This window comes from Gouania willdenowi, chromosome 6, assembly GCF_900634775.1.
Source record: "Gouania willdenowi chromosome 6, fGouWil2.1, whole genome shotgun sequence".
Classification (NCBI taxonomy): domain Eukaryota; kingdom Metazoa; phylum Chordata; class Actinopteri; order Blenniiformes; family Gobiesocidae; genus Gouania; species Gouania willdenowi.
Window position 1 is genome coordinate 63,737,725 of NC_041049.1, and position 16,968 is coordinate 63,754,692.

Sequence of the window (16,968 nt, forward strand, 5' to 3'; positions counted from 1 at the left end):
AAACAAATGAGATGATAGATCATATTTTTTGTGTATTTTACAGCTGATTTAAGACATGGATCAAAACTGACCCTTTATTTATTGATTTATTTCAAACATGTAAAATGATAAAAGAAAAACAGTTTAGAAAACAAAAAATTTAAAATGATGAACTACAACAGCAGAAATAACCTTATTAATTAGAACTTATTTAATCCTACCACTTTAAACACGACTGATTTAAGTACAACTAATAATAAAATTAATTTCCCCACATATCATTAAACAAACAATCTACATATTCACAAATTATCATAAGAGATGCTAACAGAAAGCTAACACAAGATGAAAGTCACTTTTTATGGGGTTATTTATTAAAGGCTCAGTAATTGTGATTGATTGTAATTGAACTTCAGTAATTGAGAACGTAATTGTAATTGACTCCCAGGGAAAAAATTATTATTACAGTTTTAATTGTAATTGGAAAAAATTCCAGTCAACGTGATCATAATTGAGTTGTAATTCGACATGGATAATTGAAAACCACACTAGGCCCAACACTTTTATTGTCCACGTTGCTAAAGCTCGTGTTGTTACCCACAGTTTAGAGTGTTATATTCTGTTACATACCAGTGTTATATTTTATTATACATCAGTATCATGCTATTACACTGGTATATTACGGTAATTGTGAGCCAGTGTTATATTGTAGGGCAGCAATGAGAGACTGATGGAGGAGGAGAGCTTGTCGCTCTGCAGACCGTCTTTGACGTGAACATAAAAGTCTTTAAACCTAACGCTACGTCTCTCTGTTTCTATCCAGAATGTAAAGTATGGAGAAATCCACTCAACCTATTTCGTGGAGCTGAATATAATCGGTGAGTAACCACAACTCTTCTTTTTTTCTTCCTCCTTCCTCCCTCCAATCCAGTGTTTCTCAAATATGGGTACGTGATGGCACTACAGGGGGTACGTGACAGAAAGAGAGAGTGGAAAATTAGCATTAAAAATATGAGGATTGTTTATTTTTAGGTAAAAATTATAATCCTACTAAATATTACCAGCAACTTGCAACAAAACGACAACAAAAACACACAAAATAAGATAAAAATCTACTGAATAATAAAAAGAACAGACAAACAACAATGACGTACACAAAATGACTCCAAAAACACACGCACTAAGAGAGAAAAATACTCACTACTACCAGCAACACACAAAACAACAACAAAGACACTAAATGAGAGAAAAACACACAAGGTCACAACGAAATACACAAAAATATCAGAATCATTCAAAAGGACAAAAGAAACAACCAATAACACACACACACACACTGAGATAGAATGATTTAAATAATACCAACAGTAAACAAAAACGACAACAAATACACACCAAAAAAAACCTAAATTGTTCTGGTAGCTGGAGTGGTGCCAGGTCACTTCTCGACCACTGCCGAGGTGCCTTTGAGCAAGGCACCAAACCCCAACACTGCTCCCTTCATTGTAAAGCGACTTTTGAGTTCCCAGAAAAGCTCTATATAAAATTGATCTTTAATAATAATAATAATAAGAGAAAAATATGCTGAATAATGAAAACAATAGACAAACAACAACAACGAAATACACAAAATGACACCAAAAACACACGAAAAACTCACAAAATCAAACAAAAAAACTTACAAAAACTCACAAAATGATCATGGAAATGATCTTGATGAGAACATGAACTGAAAATACAAAGGTCAGTTTGGGTGACACACCAGTCAGGAGATGACCAGAAATGATCTTTCCACTTATTTACAAAATGAGATTCTTTAAAACGTGTGTTATCACTCATTCATTCCATCATTATGATCTATAGTTGTTGTTTCATGGTATTCTGAGCAAAATGCAGTCGTCGGACTTGAGCCAAAAAAGTTCGAGAACCACTGCTTTAATCTACAGTATATGGAACAAATATTGTTCTTTCAAGTAGTTTCCATCTGATGGTGTTTGTGTATCTCTGTGGGGGGGGCTGCAGGTATACGTGGGTCACTGGTCGAGAGCCGCTGACCTACTACGACATGAACCTGTCGGCACAGGACCACCAAACATTCTTCACCTGTGACTCAGACCACCTCCGACCAGCTGACGCCAGTAAGGACCCAAGGAGGGGGGTCTTCATCTGCCTGTGCAGGGTCCGACCCAACTGTTTAACCGTGTGTGTGTGTGTGTGTGTGTGTGTGTGTTGACAGTCATGCAGAAGGCGTGGAGAGAAAGGAACCCACAGGCTCGCATCTCTGCAGCACACGAAGCTCTGGAGCTTGAAGAGTGAGTTTATGATTGAACTTTTAAAACATTTATTGTGCACATTATGAACATTGGCAGAGTTAGGGAAGACATAGGGTCAGGAAAAACTCTCAAAACTGGGATTTTACCACAAAATTAGCTTTAAAATGAAGATGCTTTATTACAGGGGTCACCAACCTTTCTGAAACCACAAGCTACTTTAAATTTACTGAATAATACGAAGGGCGACTGAAATACAAAAAAATTCACAGTTTAATTAGAGGGAAAAATAATAAAGGGTGACTAGCATTTACTTAAAAAGGTAGGAAAAATACTTAGGTTTCAACCTGCAACACTTAGTTTCATTTTTAAACGACCACATTTTAATATGAAATCATAATGTTTGTATTTTACAAGTCAATAACTACCTTTAAGAAATAGAAACAGTTTAGAAAATGTTTTTTCAATATAACAATCATGTTAATAAAAAATATTAAACTCTCCTTTGGGGTATTTTAAAACATCACATTCTAAACACCAAATCTGCAGCATCTTTAACAAAATCCTATCTGTGATACTTTAACACATTTATAACAGTGTTTCAGTGAAAATGAACATTGAGAGATGGTTAATTTAATACAAAAATGATACAAAGTGCAGCAGTGTTTAACTCTACTAAGGCAGTGACTAGAACAGGCCTGAGGACCCCTCCAGTGCTCCATACGGGTTACCTGGAGCCCATGAACGCCGTGTTGGTGACCCCTGCTTTATTCTATGTCACATATGAGAAAATCTCAATGTATTCCGTATCTATAACTGGACTCTGGTGTAATCCCACATCATTAGCTGCTAATTATTCATCATCATGGGTGTTACTGTACAAAGGAAAAATAATGAAGAGGGTTGTTTAATAAACATCTGAGAGGAGAAAGTTCAAAGACTGAATCCTGCACCAAAGCATGTCTTTGGGGAGTTTCTCATTCCCTTAGTTCCTGTGTAGCTTTATTTTTAGATGCTGCAGAGGAACATGTGACTCAGACTCCTTTGATCACAGCTTGTGTTTTTTGCGGAGGCGTCACGCTGTGCACATCAACGCCACCTTCTGCTCACTGACTGCCTGACGGTGCTCCCTCTAAAATCCCCTTTGTTTCTTCTTCTGCTTTTTGGTCGTGCAGTTGTGCGACGGCGTACATCCTGCTGGCGGAGGAGGAGGCCACAACCATCATGGAGGCCGAGCGACTCTTCAAACAGGCGCTGAAAGCGGGCGAAGGATGTTACCGCCGCAGCCAACAGCTCCAGCATCACGGCACACAGTACGAAGCTCAGCACAGTGAGTAGAAGCCATGTTTTTATAAACTGTGGGTGTTGTAGGGGCACAGGGGTCGGCTGGAGCTGGTCTACTTTCTCACACGTGGCGTGTAACACCCACACCGTAAGTAGTGACGATGCATTTTGTCACAACTGAAATGTAATAAATGTTAATGTGATTTTCTGACAACCGCTTTTTGCAGTAACTGACTAATACAGCCTGAACGCAATGTGTCACACATTCTGTCATAAATTGTTGTGGGTATTAACATAACATGGTAGTCAACTACACTGAGATAATGGCACATATATACAAGACAGAAATATAGAAGTATTTGACTAAATAATGACAAATATGACCAGTAACGGATTTTAAACGAGAGCACTTGGAGAGCGCAAACTTCTGCCAAGCAGCAAATCAGATATTCACAGTTATCTGGATCAGTACTATGATTATTCACACTTTAAAGGCTTGGAAGACGTTTAAATCCCCATTAATTACAATACAGTAGCTCCAAATAATGGGCGTCCCCATTTTCTTAAAAAAAATCTCGATGAAATGTGCAATCTGGATCTAGAATCAGTATATTGATCCGGATCCCCTCCAAATCTTTATGGAATCTTCCATGGTGTAAGGTCTTTGGTTAACATTTTGTCAAAATGTATTAAGTACATTTGATGTAATCCTGCGAACAAACAAATAATGAAAGCGCTCGATCAGCGCTGACTGTCAAACGCCCAGTTGTGCATGTGTAAAAAGATGCAGATGGTACGACAAGCACTTGAACTCTTCTCAAACCAGATTTGACAGCCATTAATCCATAAACGACAGTAGAAATGACTTTCAAAGATGGTGGACTTTCAACATGGTTTTTTAACTCTCAAACCTGGATCAGGATCCAGATCTTAACCAAACTGTATCTCGTGATAGATTTTAGTGGAATGAAGATATATTTAAACATCAACCTGCTGCCAAATCCACATTCTGGATCGGATTCGTACGAAACTCAACATTTTGATAGAGGTCACAACACAGCATCAATCCACCAAATTTGAATGAAATGAAAACATATTTAAACTTTATAGGAATTTTTGAAAGTTGTAAATGGGCTTTCCAATGTTAATTTAAAAAAATTGCTGAGTCAGCGATCTGGATCCGATCCAGATCATGTTCAATCAGATGTTGCATGTTATAGCCTTACATCATCCTGCAAAATCTTGAACGAATCGATGAAGATCTGACCGAGATATGAATTTTAGAAATTTTGCCCCATATTAAATTATAATATATAATATAAAATATATAATTTTGTGACCTTGATCTTGAACCTCCCTTCATCAAAATGAAACTGTGCCCAAAAACCAATTCACAGAAAAAAATTGAAGTGGATTCGTCAAAAATTGAGGACACCATCGTGCACACAAACAGACACACATACAAAGAAACATGACGACCAATATATTTTTGAAAGTAATGAAAACGCTCATGCAGCGCAGACTTTCGAAAACACCCAATTTCGTTCTTAGCTGTTTCCATCACTGACAAAATTTGTCATAATCATAGTTACTGGATCTGTGGACGTCGTAAATTGGCTTTCCAATGTTAATTTCCAAAAATTGCCGAGTCAGCAATCTGGATCGGATCCGGATCATGTTTGATCAGATGTTGCATGTCAAAGCCTTACAGCATCTTGAAAAATCTTGAACGAATCGATGAAGATATGAATTCTATACATTTTGCCCCATGCTAAAGATAAAGAATTTTGTGATTTCTGATATTTTTTTGTGACCTTCACCAAAATGGAACTTTGACGAAGTGGATAAACGCTGGTGAAAATATGACCTCCTTGGCCTCCTTTGACACGGATCAAAAAGTGGATGTTAACTCAAACCAAGTCAAATCAACGTATGAAATAATTGACTGTTTTCTGGACTAGACCATAGTGAAATAATTTGGAATACGACTGGTGGCTTAAAAAAAGCAAACCCACAGCAATGACTATCACATAAACATGTGGATGGACATGTGAAAGAAATCACTTCTTTATGTGAATTTTAAACTTCAATTATTCACGGCATGATAGGACGTTAAACTGAGAAGTTTAGTAAGGCTCACTTCCCATGTTTATATCTTCCTTATTATCTTTAGTTATTGACATTAATCTAAAAATGTACTAACGCTGAGCAAGCAGTCTCCAATAAAAGGTACATTATAAAGAAAAAACAACAGATTAACAAACATGTGCATGAGTTGGTCATACTGTAAGTTTATGATAAATGGTCCACCTTGTAAGTCAACATGTCACACTGAAGACTCACAGCGTTTTATGCTCGTGTCAGTAACTCATATTAGACATTACAGTGGCGATGTTGGGATGTTAGGGATGTAACAATTAATCGTAAGGCAGTTAAAAGTCGATTCATAGGTATCACGGTTGATATCGCTATCCACAAGTGTAGGCGGCGGGCGGAGTCTGCTACTATTTTCTTTCTGGCCGCCTTCTACTCTTAAATATGTTAATAAATGATTCATTACCCCTTTAGCACCGAAAGAATATCTGTAATATTACTTGAATATCTGTAAAAGTCACGTTTTTCTATTAGCTCTGTCTGCTAGCATAGCTTCTCTTCTTCACTGCAAGATATCTGCATGCCAACCGACCACTGTGTTACCAGCGCCCTCTGCTGGTCCAAACAAATATGACGTAAATCGGTGTAATCACGGTTTTTTTTTTTTTAAAGTCCAATTGTTAAGGCACAAAATACATTTTCAGTTGCACTTTTAAAAGAAAAAGAACTATTATGCAGTTTTGCATTGTTTATTATAGAACCAGAATTTAAATTAATAGGCTTCATTTTCATTTGTATTATTCCTTTATTTATTTCATTCAAGATTTATTTTTAGTTAAATTACATTGTTTTGAATAGTTCATCAAGGGATTCTTTTGACAATGAAAAATAAAAGGAAAATAATACAGTATTTTCTAGTTTTTTTCCCCCCAAAAAAAATTTGTCTACAGTCCTATTTTGTAAAATAAATCGTGAGAGAATCGTATCGTGAACCCAGTATCGTGAATCGAATCGTATCTGGAGTTGAGTGAATCGTTACATCCCTATGGGACGTTACACACTCTTTGACTAAAATAACAAATATCAGAGACATCTGCTCACTGTGGCCTGTGCTTTACATTGAAATGGTCATATCAGTGTCCTCGCTTCGAGCAAAACTGACCCATTATCGCTGTGATCCTGTCCCTTCAAAGTAAAAGTCTTCTCTCTCATTCTGACTGAGTAATTTTAAAGGATTTAATAAAGATGAAGGGTTTTCTTGCCAAATAGCCTAATTTCACCCGTCACAGTTTTAAATGATGTGGATGTGTTTAATTTTGTGTCCTGTGATTCTGCTCCACAGGAAGAGACACTAATGTGTTGGTTTATATAAAGAGGAGACTGGCCATGTGCTCCAGAAAGCTCGGCAGAACACGGGAAGCAGTGAAAATGATGAGAGATGTAAGTCGAGCACCCAGAGAGAGAGAGAGACAATGAGGTTGTTCACTGTAAGCCGGCCTCAGCACATTCCATATGATCGTGCACGTGTCTCCCCCTGTTTGGTATTACATGTAACAACAGTTGTGTGTCTTCCAGTTAATGAAGGAGTTCCCTCTCCTCAGTATGTTCAACATTCACGAGAACCTTCTGGAGTCACTACTTGAGCTCCAGAACTACGCCGACGTCCAGGCGGTTCTTGCAAAGTATGACGGTGAGCGACATTTGAACTATTGCATCGTCATACTAATACATCAATGTACAGAGAAGTTAGCCTGCTTCATTACTCCTTCTAGTTACTACTCTAATCAGTGGGGGACTGGGCACCTGGCATACCGGGTGTCCCAGTGGGCCGTCGGTCCTAAGTGGGCTGGTCCACTACATAGTTTTTTTTTTTTTGAAGAGCGAGTGTAGGCACCCATGGTAACAGGGGGCCAAAAATGGTCCAAAAGTAGCAAGAACGTGGCAAGAAATGGGTGAAAAGTGACCAAAATGGGTCAAGAGTGGCCAAAAACTGGGCAAAAAAAGGAACCAGGTGGTATGTAATGGCAAAGTGTAGCTTTAATGAGCAAAATGTAGGAAACAATAGTGGAAAAAAAAGCTTATTTGGATGAAAAGTGGCCAAAAAAAGTTCAAGAAAGGACAAAAATCATATTAAAGTGTGAAAATTGACTTGCAAAAATGGACAAAAACGGGAGCTCAAGTCTAAAAACAGTGTCAAAACTTTTTAAAAAGGCGCAAAAATGGGACAAAGGAATATGCAAAATGGCCAATAATAAAGGAAATAGGTAAAAAAAAAAGGTTTATAAAAAGTTTCCTCCTTTTATAAACCTCCTTTTCTAGGGGAATCATAATTAAAACTAGACCTCCACCAAGTAGCTCATTTCCACCCATATTGTGATTTAAAGAGTGCAGCACGCACTTCTCTATCACTGCTACATTACCCATAAGCCACCGCGCTTAAGGGAGCAGGCACATCCACCCATATTGTGATTCCCACGAGTGGTATTTTGTCTTTTTCTGTATCCCAGAGCATCTCCAATTTAATCACCTGTTCTTTGTCCCATTATTAACATTTCCCGAAAATTTCATCCAAATCCGTTCATAACTTTTCAAGTTATCTTGCTAACAGACAGACAGACAGACAGACAGAGACAGACTGACTGACAGACACACGCAGGATAAAACGTAACCTTCCGCTCTGCGCTTGGCGGAGGTAATTAAGACATAAAGAGCCACACGTTGAGCATCACTAACTGAATAACAGCTTCTACATGGTGTCTGATAATGTAGTGGGCTGGTCTGGACACAAAATACCAGGGCTTAATTTTTGTCCCAGTCCACCACTGCCTCTAATGATGATGTAGAAACGTAACAACACAGAGAGGAAAGCCATGTAGAAGCTGGGTTGCCAGGTTGGGTTTATTGTATCTACAGCAGAATCATGTTGGTAGATTTTTGACAGTTTTTTGGCCAGAGACAGCAGCAGTATCTGGCAACAGAGAACAGATGGGATACTATTAGGGCTGGACGATACAAACCAGAAAATATATTACTACTACAGACTAATGGTTCTGGGTCAGAGTCACTTGCTGTCTGTGTCTAGTCCATTACCAACAAAAAACTAAAATAACACCAAATCACAATTGACTTCTTCTCTTCACTTTTGGGATCCACAGAACCACATGTCTTTGTTCTCACAGAGCAATAATGTCTTTTGCTTTTTGACAGTAACAATAATAATAATAACAATAATAATAGTTTTTGATTCAGTTTATATTTGCAACAAAGTGTAAAGTATTGGTAGTTTATAGTCTAGTTTGGTCTGGATTATACAGATGTTAGATTACTGTAGTAAACTGCTTTAACAAACCCTCCTCAGGCTGAGAAACTCAACCTCAGCGTTGTTCTCTGACTACGTCTGTAATTCTAAACTGATTTTCTCCTTTTTCTCTCTCTCTTCTACAGATATTAGTTTACCCAAATCTGCAACAATATGCTACACAGCAGCCTTGCTCAAAGCCAGGGCGGTATCAGACAAGTGAGTGTCACCTTCCCTCAGCTCCACTGATCACTGCTGCAGGGCCATGACACACACACACGCACGCACGCACGCACGCACACACACACACACACACACACACACACACACACACACACACACACACACACAAACACACACACACACCTTCAGACCAGGATATCCTGGGACTCGCTTTATTATAACTGTCAATGAGCAACATTACAGTGATATTAATGTAATTATTGGAAGTAGCATTATTACCACCTACAGCTTTAAAGCAGCATTGAGGTTATAATAACACTTAGAAAATCAGATCCAAGTCCCAACGTCTGCATGTGCCGCATTTGCAGGTTCTCTCCAGAGGCGGCGTCCAGGCGAGGCCTGAGCACGGCGGAGATGAACGCAGTAGAAGCCATTCACAGAGCGGTGGAATTCAACCCCCACGTTCCCAAAGTCAGTCTCACTGTGTGTGTGTGTGTGTGTGTGTGTGTGTGTGTGTGTGTGTGTGTGTGTGTGTGTGTGTGTGTGTGTGTGTGTGTGTGTGTGTGTGTGTGTGTGTGTGTGTGTGTGTGTGTGTGTGTGTGTGTGTGTGTGCGTGCGTGCGTGCGCGCTTGCGTGTGTGTGCGTGTGTGTGTGTGGCCCCATTATGAAAGAGACTGTTGTCATACTTTGTGTTTGTAAAGTTGTTTAATCGTTGTTCAGAGACATACGTGACTACTTTAAGAACTTTTTCAGATTGATTTCAGTTGGTTTTTTACTATATTTTCCTGTTTGTTCTATAACTTTTAATCATCTACAAGCTGAAATTTGCCTACGTGTATTGTTTCATCGTGTCTTGTAGTCGTGATGTGTCTCGTCTTATCATGTCATGTCTGTCTTGTCATGCCTTGTCTCATTTTGATATGTCTGATGTTGTCATGTCTCGTCTTGACTTGTCTCATGTCATGTCTCGCCACAATATTGTCTAATGTCATGTCTCGTGGTGTGTCTTGTCTTGACATGTCTCATGTTGTCTCGTCTTGACATGTCTCATGTTGTCTCGTCTTGACATGTCTCATGTTGTCTCGTCTTGACGTGTCTCAATTCTCGTCTCACCATGTTACAGTATTTCTCATGTCATGTCTCGTGGTGTGTCTTGTCGTAACGTGTCTCGTCTTGGCGTGGCATGTCTTGTCTTGATGTGGCATGTCTTGTCTTGATGTGACATGCCTTGTCTTGATGTGTCTCATGTTGTCTCACCACAATACAGTATGTCTCATGTCATGTTTCATGGTGTGTCTCATGTTTTGTCGTCTTGCTTTGCCAGGTTCTGTTGTGTCTCATCTTGTGTTGTGGTGTCAAATGTTGTCTCGTGGTGTCTTGTATCGTTATGTCTCATCTTGTTGGATTGTTTCTCATCTTGTCTTGTGTTTTATGCAGTGTTTTGTCTTGTCTCGTTGTCTTATCCTAATGATTTGTCTTTCATCCTGACTGGTCTGACTCACTCCTCTGCCTCCCCTGTATTCACTGAAAAATAAAGAATCTGATTATCTGTCCCGTCTGATGTCTTTTCTCTTCACGATGTCTCTCTTGTCGTGTCTTATTGTGTATTGTCTTTTCCTTTCCTGTTTCGTCTTATCTTGTTTTATCTTGTCTTATCTTGACTGGTCTCACTCACTCCTCTGTCTCCCCAGTATCTGCTGGAAATGAAGAGTCTAATTCTTCCTCCAGAGCACATCCTGAAGCGAGGCGACAGCGAGGCCATAGCCTACGCCTTCTTCCACCTGCAGCACTGGAAACGGGTGGAGGGGGCGCTCAACCTGCTGCACTGCACCTGGGAGGGCAGTGAGTACACACACACACACAGGCCCAGGAGTGTGTGTGTGTGTGTGTGTTTGTTGATGTGTTTGTGTGTGTGTGTGTGTGTGCGTGTGCAGCCTTCAGGATGATCCCATATCCTTTGGAGAAAGGTCACCTCTTCTATCCCTACCCCATCTGCACAGAGACGGCCGACAGAGAACTGCTACCCAGTAAGAGACGCCCTGACACACACACACACACTCCTGATCAATGATCCAATCATCATCCGGTTATGATTATAAAGACTCTTTGAACAACTGCTGACATTGTCATTTGACATCAGCCTCACTATGGTTCTATGGTTCTCTTCTAATGAGTTGTTTATGGTGGCAGCTGCTATTTCCCTCTCACTGGCCCTCATTTATCAGATTTAAGCACACGACGTGCATTCGACCATATTCATCTCATGTCATGTCTGAGCTTGTGTACGATAATCTGAGTGAAATCTGACTGAGTCTGAAAATAAAGTATTAAACAAACCAACTGTCATGAGATCATAAACAGACACCAGGGTTGGGGTCAATTATATTTTTCAGTTACAATTGCAATTCAGTTACGATTACAGTGACCAGCATTTTTTTTCAATTACAATTAAATTATAATATTTTTTTTATCCTCAGAAAGTCAATTACAATTACATTCTCAATTACTAAAGTTCAGTTACAATTAATCACAACTACTGAGGCTGAAATAAATAGCCTAATAAAAGTTAACCTTCCTCTTGTGTTAGCTTTCTGTTAGCATCTCTTATGATAACAGGTCCTAAATCAGCTGTAAAATACACAAGAAAAATCATCTAATTTTCTCCTACTCAATGAAAATATAGGTTTTTAAATTCTTGGTGTGGGCGTCTGAGACATTTTTCTGTCACTATACCCCTCGATTTCTTTTTTTTTTTTAATAGTGAAATGTGGGAAAGCTTGATATGAAACATTGTTTCATAATTGTTAACTATATATGTGTAGAACTGTACATAAAACTGAAACAGGCATAATAAACACAGACATGGGACATTTAGTCATTTTAACATCATACAGTATCTATGTGTGTCTCTGTTGTGAGATTGTTTCCAGCGCACACAGGGGGGCAGACTTCAATTGTTGGCTAACTGATTCTCTTCCACAGAGCGTTTAAAGGAGCTCCTACATTCAGAAAGCACATATTGGTTTTGCGTCACCTCTAATGTGAGGTGGAGGGCGTAACAAGTTAACGACCATCAAATTCAGCCTTCGCATTTAATAACACCCGATCATTGGTACGCTGGGTTTGGTCGAATTCGAATGTTTCATAAATCGCACGTTGGTCCTCAGATTTACACCCATTTTCACGCAAGGTTGATAAATGAAGTCCATGTGAGCAATTGAGTTATTTGACACCAGCCTCTTTCTAAAGCGGTGTAACAGTAGGATTAAATCCTTTGACAGACGTAGGAGATAGTGAAGGGTTTACTGTGTTATGGTTATGGGGGTGTGTGTATGTGGGTCTTTGCATTGACGTGTCCTGGTGTATGTGTGTTTCACGTGGAAGCAGTGTTTCACGAGGTGTCGGTCTACCCCAAGAAGGAGCTGCCCTTCTTCATCCTGTTCACCGCGGGGCTCTGCTCCTTCACCGCCATGTTGGCTCTGCTCACACACCAGTTCCCTGAACTCATGGGAGTGTTTGCTAAAGCTGTGAGTACACACACACACACACACACACACACACACACACACACACACACACACACACACACACACACACACACACACACACACACACAATCACAATGTAAACATTTAATCGCTCACATGGACTTCAAATTTAAGACAATTTAATACTTTTTAAGGCCTTATATATATATAAGGCCTTAAAAAGTATTAAATTGTCTTAAATTTAGATCAGATCGATCTTAAATGTGCTTTACTGACTGACTGTACAATTTTTTTTTTTTAAATATCAAAGAAAACACCAGTTTCTTTGTTGTGTATTTTGAAATGGGAACCTTATGGAATTTAGGCAATTTTATTTGTTAACAGAAGCTTTATTTTTGTATGCTTTAATGTATTCTTGTAGTTCCTAAGAATTGAGACTAAAAAAAGTTTCTATTTTGAAAAATCACACAAAACACCAATTTGTGTTATTTGTGTACAGTTTATTTTTGTAACATCTGGGAGAAAAATGCAGCTAGTCTAAGCTTTTATTTAGGCAATTTTATTTATGAATAGAAGTTTGTTTTTTTTTCAATACCGTGAACTTATTCTTGTAGCTGTTGGAGCAGCTGGCCTAAGCTTTTATTTAGGCAATTCTATTTGTGTAAGTAATTTCTGTTACAGTAAATAAGAATTATTTGAATTGAGAATCGGTTAAAACGAGAATCGATTTTGAATCGAATCGGAATCAAATCGTGAGACACCCAAAGATTCACGTCCCTAGTGGGCGTCCTACCCAAACCACTCGATTTCTATGTTTTTTTTTTTATGAAAAAGATTAGTACTTTATGTTTGACAACATAGACCTGACTTTTTGATTTAAATGTATGTAAGCTTTTATAAATGATTTATGTCCGTGTGATGAAAGTTTGATGGTTCTACGGAGGCTGGGAACCTCATTTTATTTAGTTTTCTCAATCACACTCTTGGTTCTGGTTTTTTCAGTTTATTTTCTTTTTATTTTTTTGTAAGTATTTTTTTTAATACAAGTATGAACATTTGAAGGACTTGTGCTTGTATTGTAAAGGAATGTTTGTTTTTGAACATTGTTGAAAACATAATAAAATACTAATTAAAAAAAACATGCATTTGTGTGAAGGCCTTTAATGCTGAGTCATCACTTATGTCCCTGCAGTTCCTCAGCACGCTGTTTGCTCCTCTGAACTTCATCATGGAGAAGGTGGAGAGCATCCTCCCGTCCAGCCTCTGGCACCAACTCACCCGTATCTGAGCCCAGCGCTGCTCACAGCCGTGTCCGCCCTGAACCCTGAACTCTAAGAGCCGAACTGAAGCCACGGCTGCTCTGGACTCTCACCGACACACTTTGTGCCAACAGGAGATGAGCAACCACCTGTTTAGACTTGATTTGATATGTTTGCAATTCTTTGGGGTTTCGAGCAGTTGAAGCTGTTTTTTTGGTTGTTGTACAAAATGAGGTTTAACAGTTGCCGTCATTAAAAAACAGAAGAAAAAAAAAACACAATAAAGGACTGTTTTTGTGTATTGCTACAAGCGGTCATGTGCGTTGGTTGATTGTCGGATGGTTTGGACGCTGGGACATCCTCATCCATCCACTGGAAACAGGAGAAAACTACCAGTAATTACCATTAACAGCCCAGTGAGAAGCTTCTATGCATTCATAGGATTCACATTCGTATCCACTAGATGGTGCTGCTGACAAATCCAAAGATATGTTTTCTCTGGTCAAGAAGTCACTTCCTGAAAATAGGAGCAGATAAATACTGTCAGTGCCCAATCCTTTCACAGACCTGATCCTTTCAACGCATGAGCGCAAACTACGTCACTTCCTTCACTCGCAATCTTTACGACGGAGCTCCTGAGACGTGATATTTGAACGTAAACAGACCATACAACGTTTGTTAAATATTTTAATAGTACACATGTAAATATGTGACTGTTTTTGTGGTGTTTTTAATTGTTAATTTAAAGAAAAAATAGAAAATGTATACAAAAACAAAACAAAAATACACAACATTGACAATTAAAAACCAAACAGAAAAAAAAAATTAAAACCATAATAAATCAGAGTTCACTCAAAACAAAAATGTCTAATTCTTTTTAAATAGCAGGGTTTACACCTTTTAAATAGTACTCAAACTGCCGTAAAATAGGCGGACTGGGTGTAGAGCATTTCACACGTGCTTTATAAGAATGTGAAAGGATTGAGCACTGACAAATACAATATATCATTATATGTCCCTGTTGATGATCATCAGTTACAAAACAAAACTTATTTCTGTATTTTTGAATGAAAACTGCTGCCGTTGTTGTGTTCCAAAGATTAAAAGAAAAGTCTGTTCATCGAAGGTAAAAACCAGGGTTGGATCAATTACATTTTTCAGTTACAATTACCCATGTTCAATTACAATTACAGTGACCAGCATTTTACAAAATTACAATTATTTTTTTACCCTAAGAAAGTAAATTACAATTACATTCCCAATTACTAAAGTTAAATTTCAATTAATCACAGTTACTAAGCCTGAAATAAATAACCTAATAAAAGTTAACTTTCCTCTTGTGTTAGCTTTCTATTAGCATCTCTTATGATAACGGTCCTAAATCAGCTGTAAAATACACTAAAAACAAATATATATCATCTATTTTATTCCTATCTTTTGGTTACCTTGTTTGGATTCCTAATCAATGAAAATTTAGTTGTTTTTTTTAACTTTGACCCCTACTGATCTCTTTACTGGTAGGTTGTACAGCTTTGGTGTAATTAAATAAAATACTCCACTTGAGATTAACTTTTCATAAATGTATGCATAAGCATCAAACTTGTACGATAAATAGTCATTGTTATGGAAAATTTTGGTTTTTGACACTAGACATGACTTTGACCTTGACAGTTTGCCTCCAAAAAAGGTTGACTGCACCTCCTTGACATTGACCCTATGAGATGAAATACGTGTCATTAGTGCTGCATTAGTAGCCTGGGAGTAGTTTTAGGACAAAGGAGTTGCGGAAGAAAAATAATAACGCCTACAATTACAATGTATTTGGCAATTTTTGCCAATTGCAATTTTCAATTGCCAAATACACCTAGGCAAGACCTGTATTCACAAGGCAAATACGTATTTGGCAATTGAAAATGGGTAAGAATGACAACCTGTATTTGGATTTGTTGACAAGTTATCTAATGCAGGATAAACTGAAGAGTGACCTTGGGATTAAATATGACCTTGAGCAAAAGTCAAGGTCACATTGAAAGGAAATGTTGTTCAATGGTACCAGTCTGAGCACTGTATCTCAATTTGTGGCCAAGTTATAGAGAAAAGAGCTTTTTTTTTTTTTTGTGACGTCATGAACTTTGACCCCTACTGATCTAAATATTCATACAGATATGGAAAATTTTGGTTTTTGACACTTGACGTGACCTTGACCTTGTGGCTCCAAAAAAGGTCGACTGCACATGATCGACATTGCCCCTATGAGATGAAATATGTGTCATTAGTTAGTGCTGCATTAATAGCCTAGGAGGAGTTTTAGGACAAAGGAGTTGTGGAAGAAAAATAATAAGAACGCCTACAGTTACAATGTATTTGGCAATTTTTGCCAATTGCAATTTTCAATTGCCAAACTGAAAAAAAAAAATTGGTAAAAATTACAACCAGTATCTGGATTTGTTGACAAGTTATATAATGGGGGAAAAACAGAAGGCTGACCTTGACCTTAAATATGACCTTGAGCGAAGGTCACTGTCACACAATGAAAGGAAATGTTGTTCAATGGTACCATTCTGAACACTATTTCAATTTGTGGCCAAGTTATAGGGATTTTTTTTTTTTGATGACGTCATGAACTTTGACCCCTATTGATCTTTTTACTGGTAATTTGTACAGCTTTGGTCCATTGAAATAAAACACTCAAATATCGCTAAAAAGTTTTCACGTATCATGAGGAGGAATTTCAGATGTTTCGATATTGAAGTGTCGCAAAAGCACCATGGAAGCTCTTTCCGCAGATACACGTCATAGAACGTGACCAACATGGTCACATGACCGCTTCTCTCCAAGAAAACATGGCGTGGTACGTGTACACAGAAGAAGAGACGGAGACATTTCTCAACATTATACTTAAAAAGTATTACTGCCACATTAGACGTGAAACAACAAAGGAATAAGGAATGTTATAAGAAGGCTTGGAGCGTCCGTCTTTCCGCAGAAAAGTCTTGTGAGATGAGATTTCACAGGAGTTATGGACTCCCGCCCAAAACAACTTTCAATGGAAACACGTTCAAAGCGTAATTATACTTTGTCAACATTTAGAAACATCGCTTTTATTTTGCAAA

At 38.2% G+C, this 16,968-nt stretch overlaps 1 protein-coding gene across 12 annotated transcripts in view; it reads left to right on the plus strand.

The window, feature by feature from the left end:
* LOC114464504 (suppressor of tumorigenicity 7 protein homolog) overlaps positions 1-14,162 on the plus strand; it is a 50,913-nt gene extending 36,751 nt beyond the window's left edge. For 9 of the 12 annotated variants that reach the window (XM_028448737.1, XM_028448738.1, XM_028448734.1 and 6 more), the window contains 12 exons: positions 803-857; positions 2,002-2,117; positions 2,216-2,291; positions 3,416-3,579; positions 6,970-7,067; positions 7,203-7,317; positions 9,072-9,144; positions 9,477-9,579; positions 10,800-10,950; positions 11,043-11,135; positions 12,493-12,635; positions 13,789-14,162. In XM_028448737.1, the coding sequence (XP_028304538.1) occupies positions 803-857; positions 2,002-2,117; positions 2,216-2,291; positions 3,416-3,579; positions 6,970-7,067; positions 7,203-7,317; positions 9,072-9,144; positions 9,477-9,579; positions 10,800-10,950; positions 11,043-11,135; positions 12,493-12,635; positions 13,789-13,884 (1,283 nt within the window). In that variant the 3' untranslated portion in view covers positions 13,885-14,162. The remainder of the gene's footprint in view (positions 1-802; positions 858-2,001; positions 2,118-2,215; positions 2,292-3,415; positions 3,580-6,969; positions 7,068-7,202; positions 7,318-9,071; positions 9,145-9,476; positions 9,580-10,799; positions 10,951-11,042; positions 11,136-12,492; positions 12,636-13,788) is intronic. The other 3 variants (XM_028448729.1, XM_028448732.1, XM_028448730.1) reach the window with 3 other exon arrangements.
* The last annotated feature ends 2,806 nt before the right edge of the window (positions 14,163-16,968 follow it).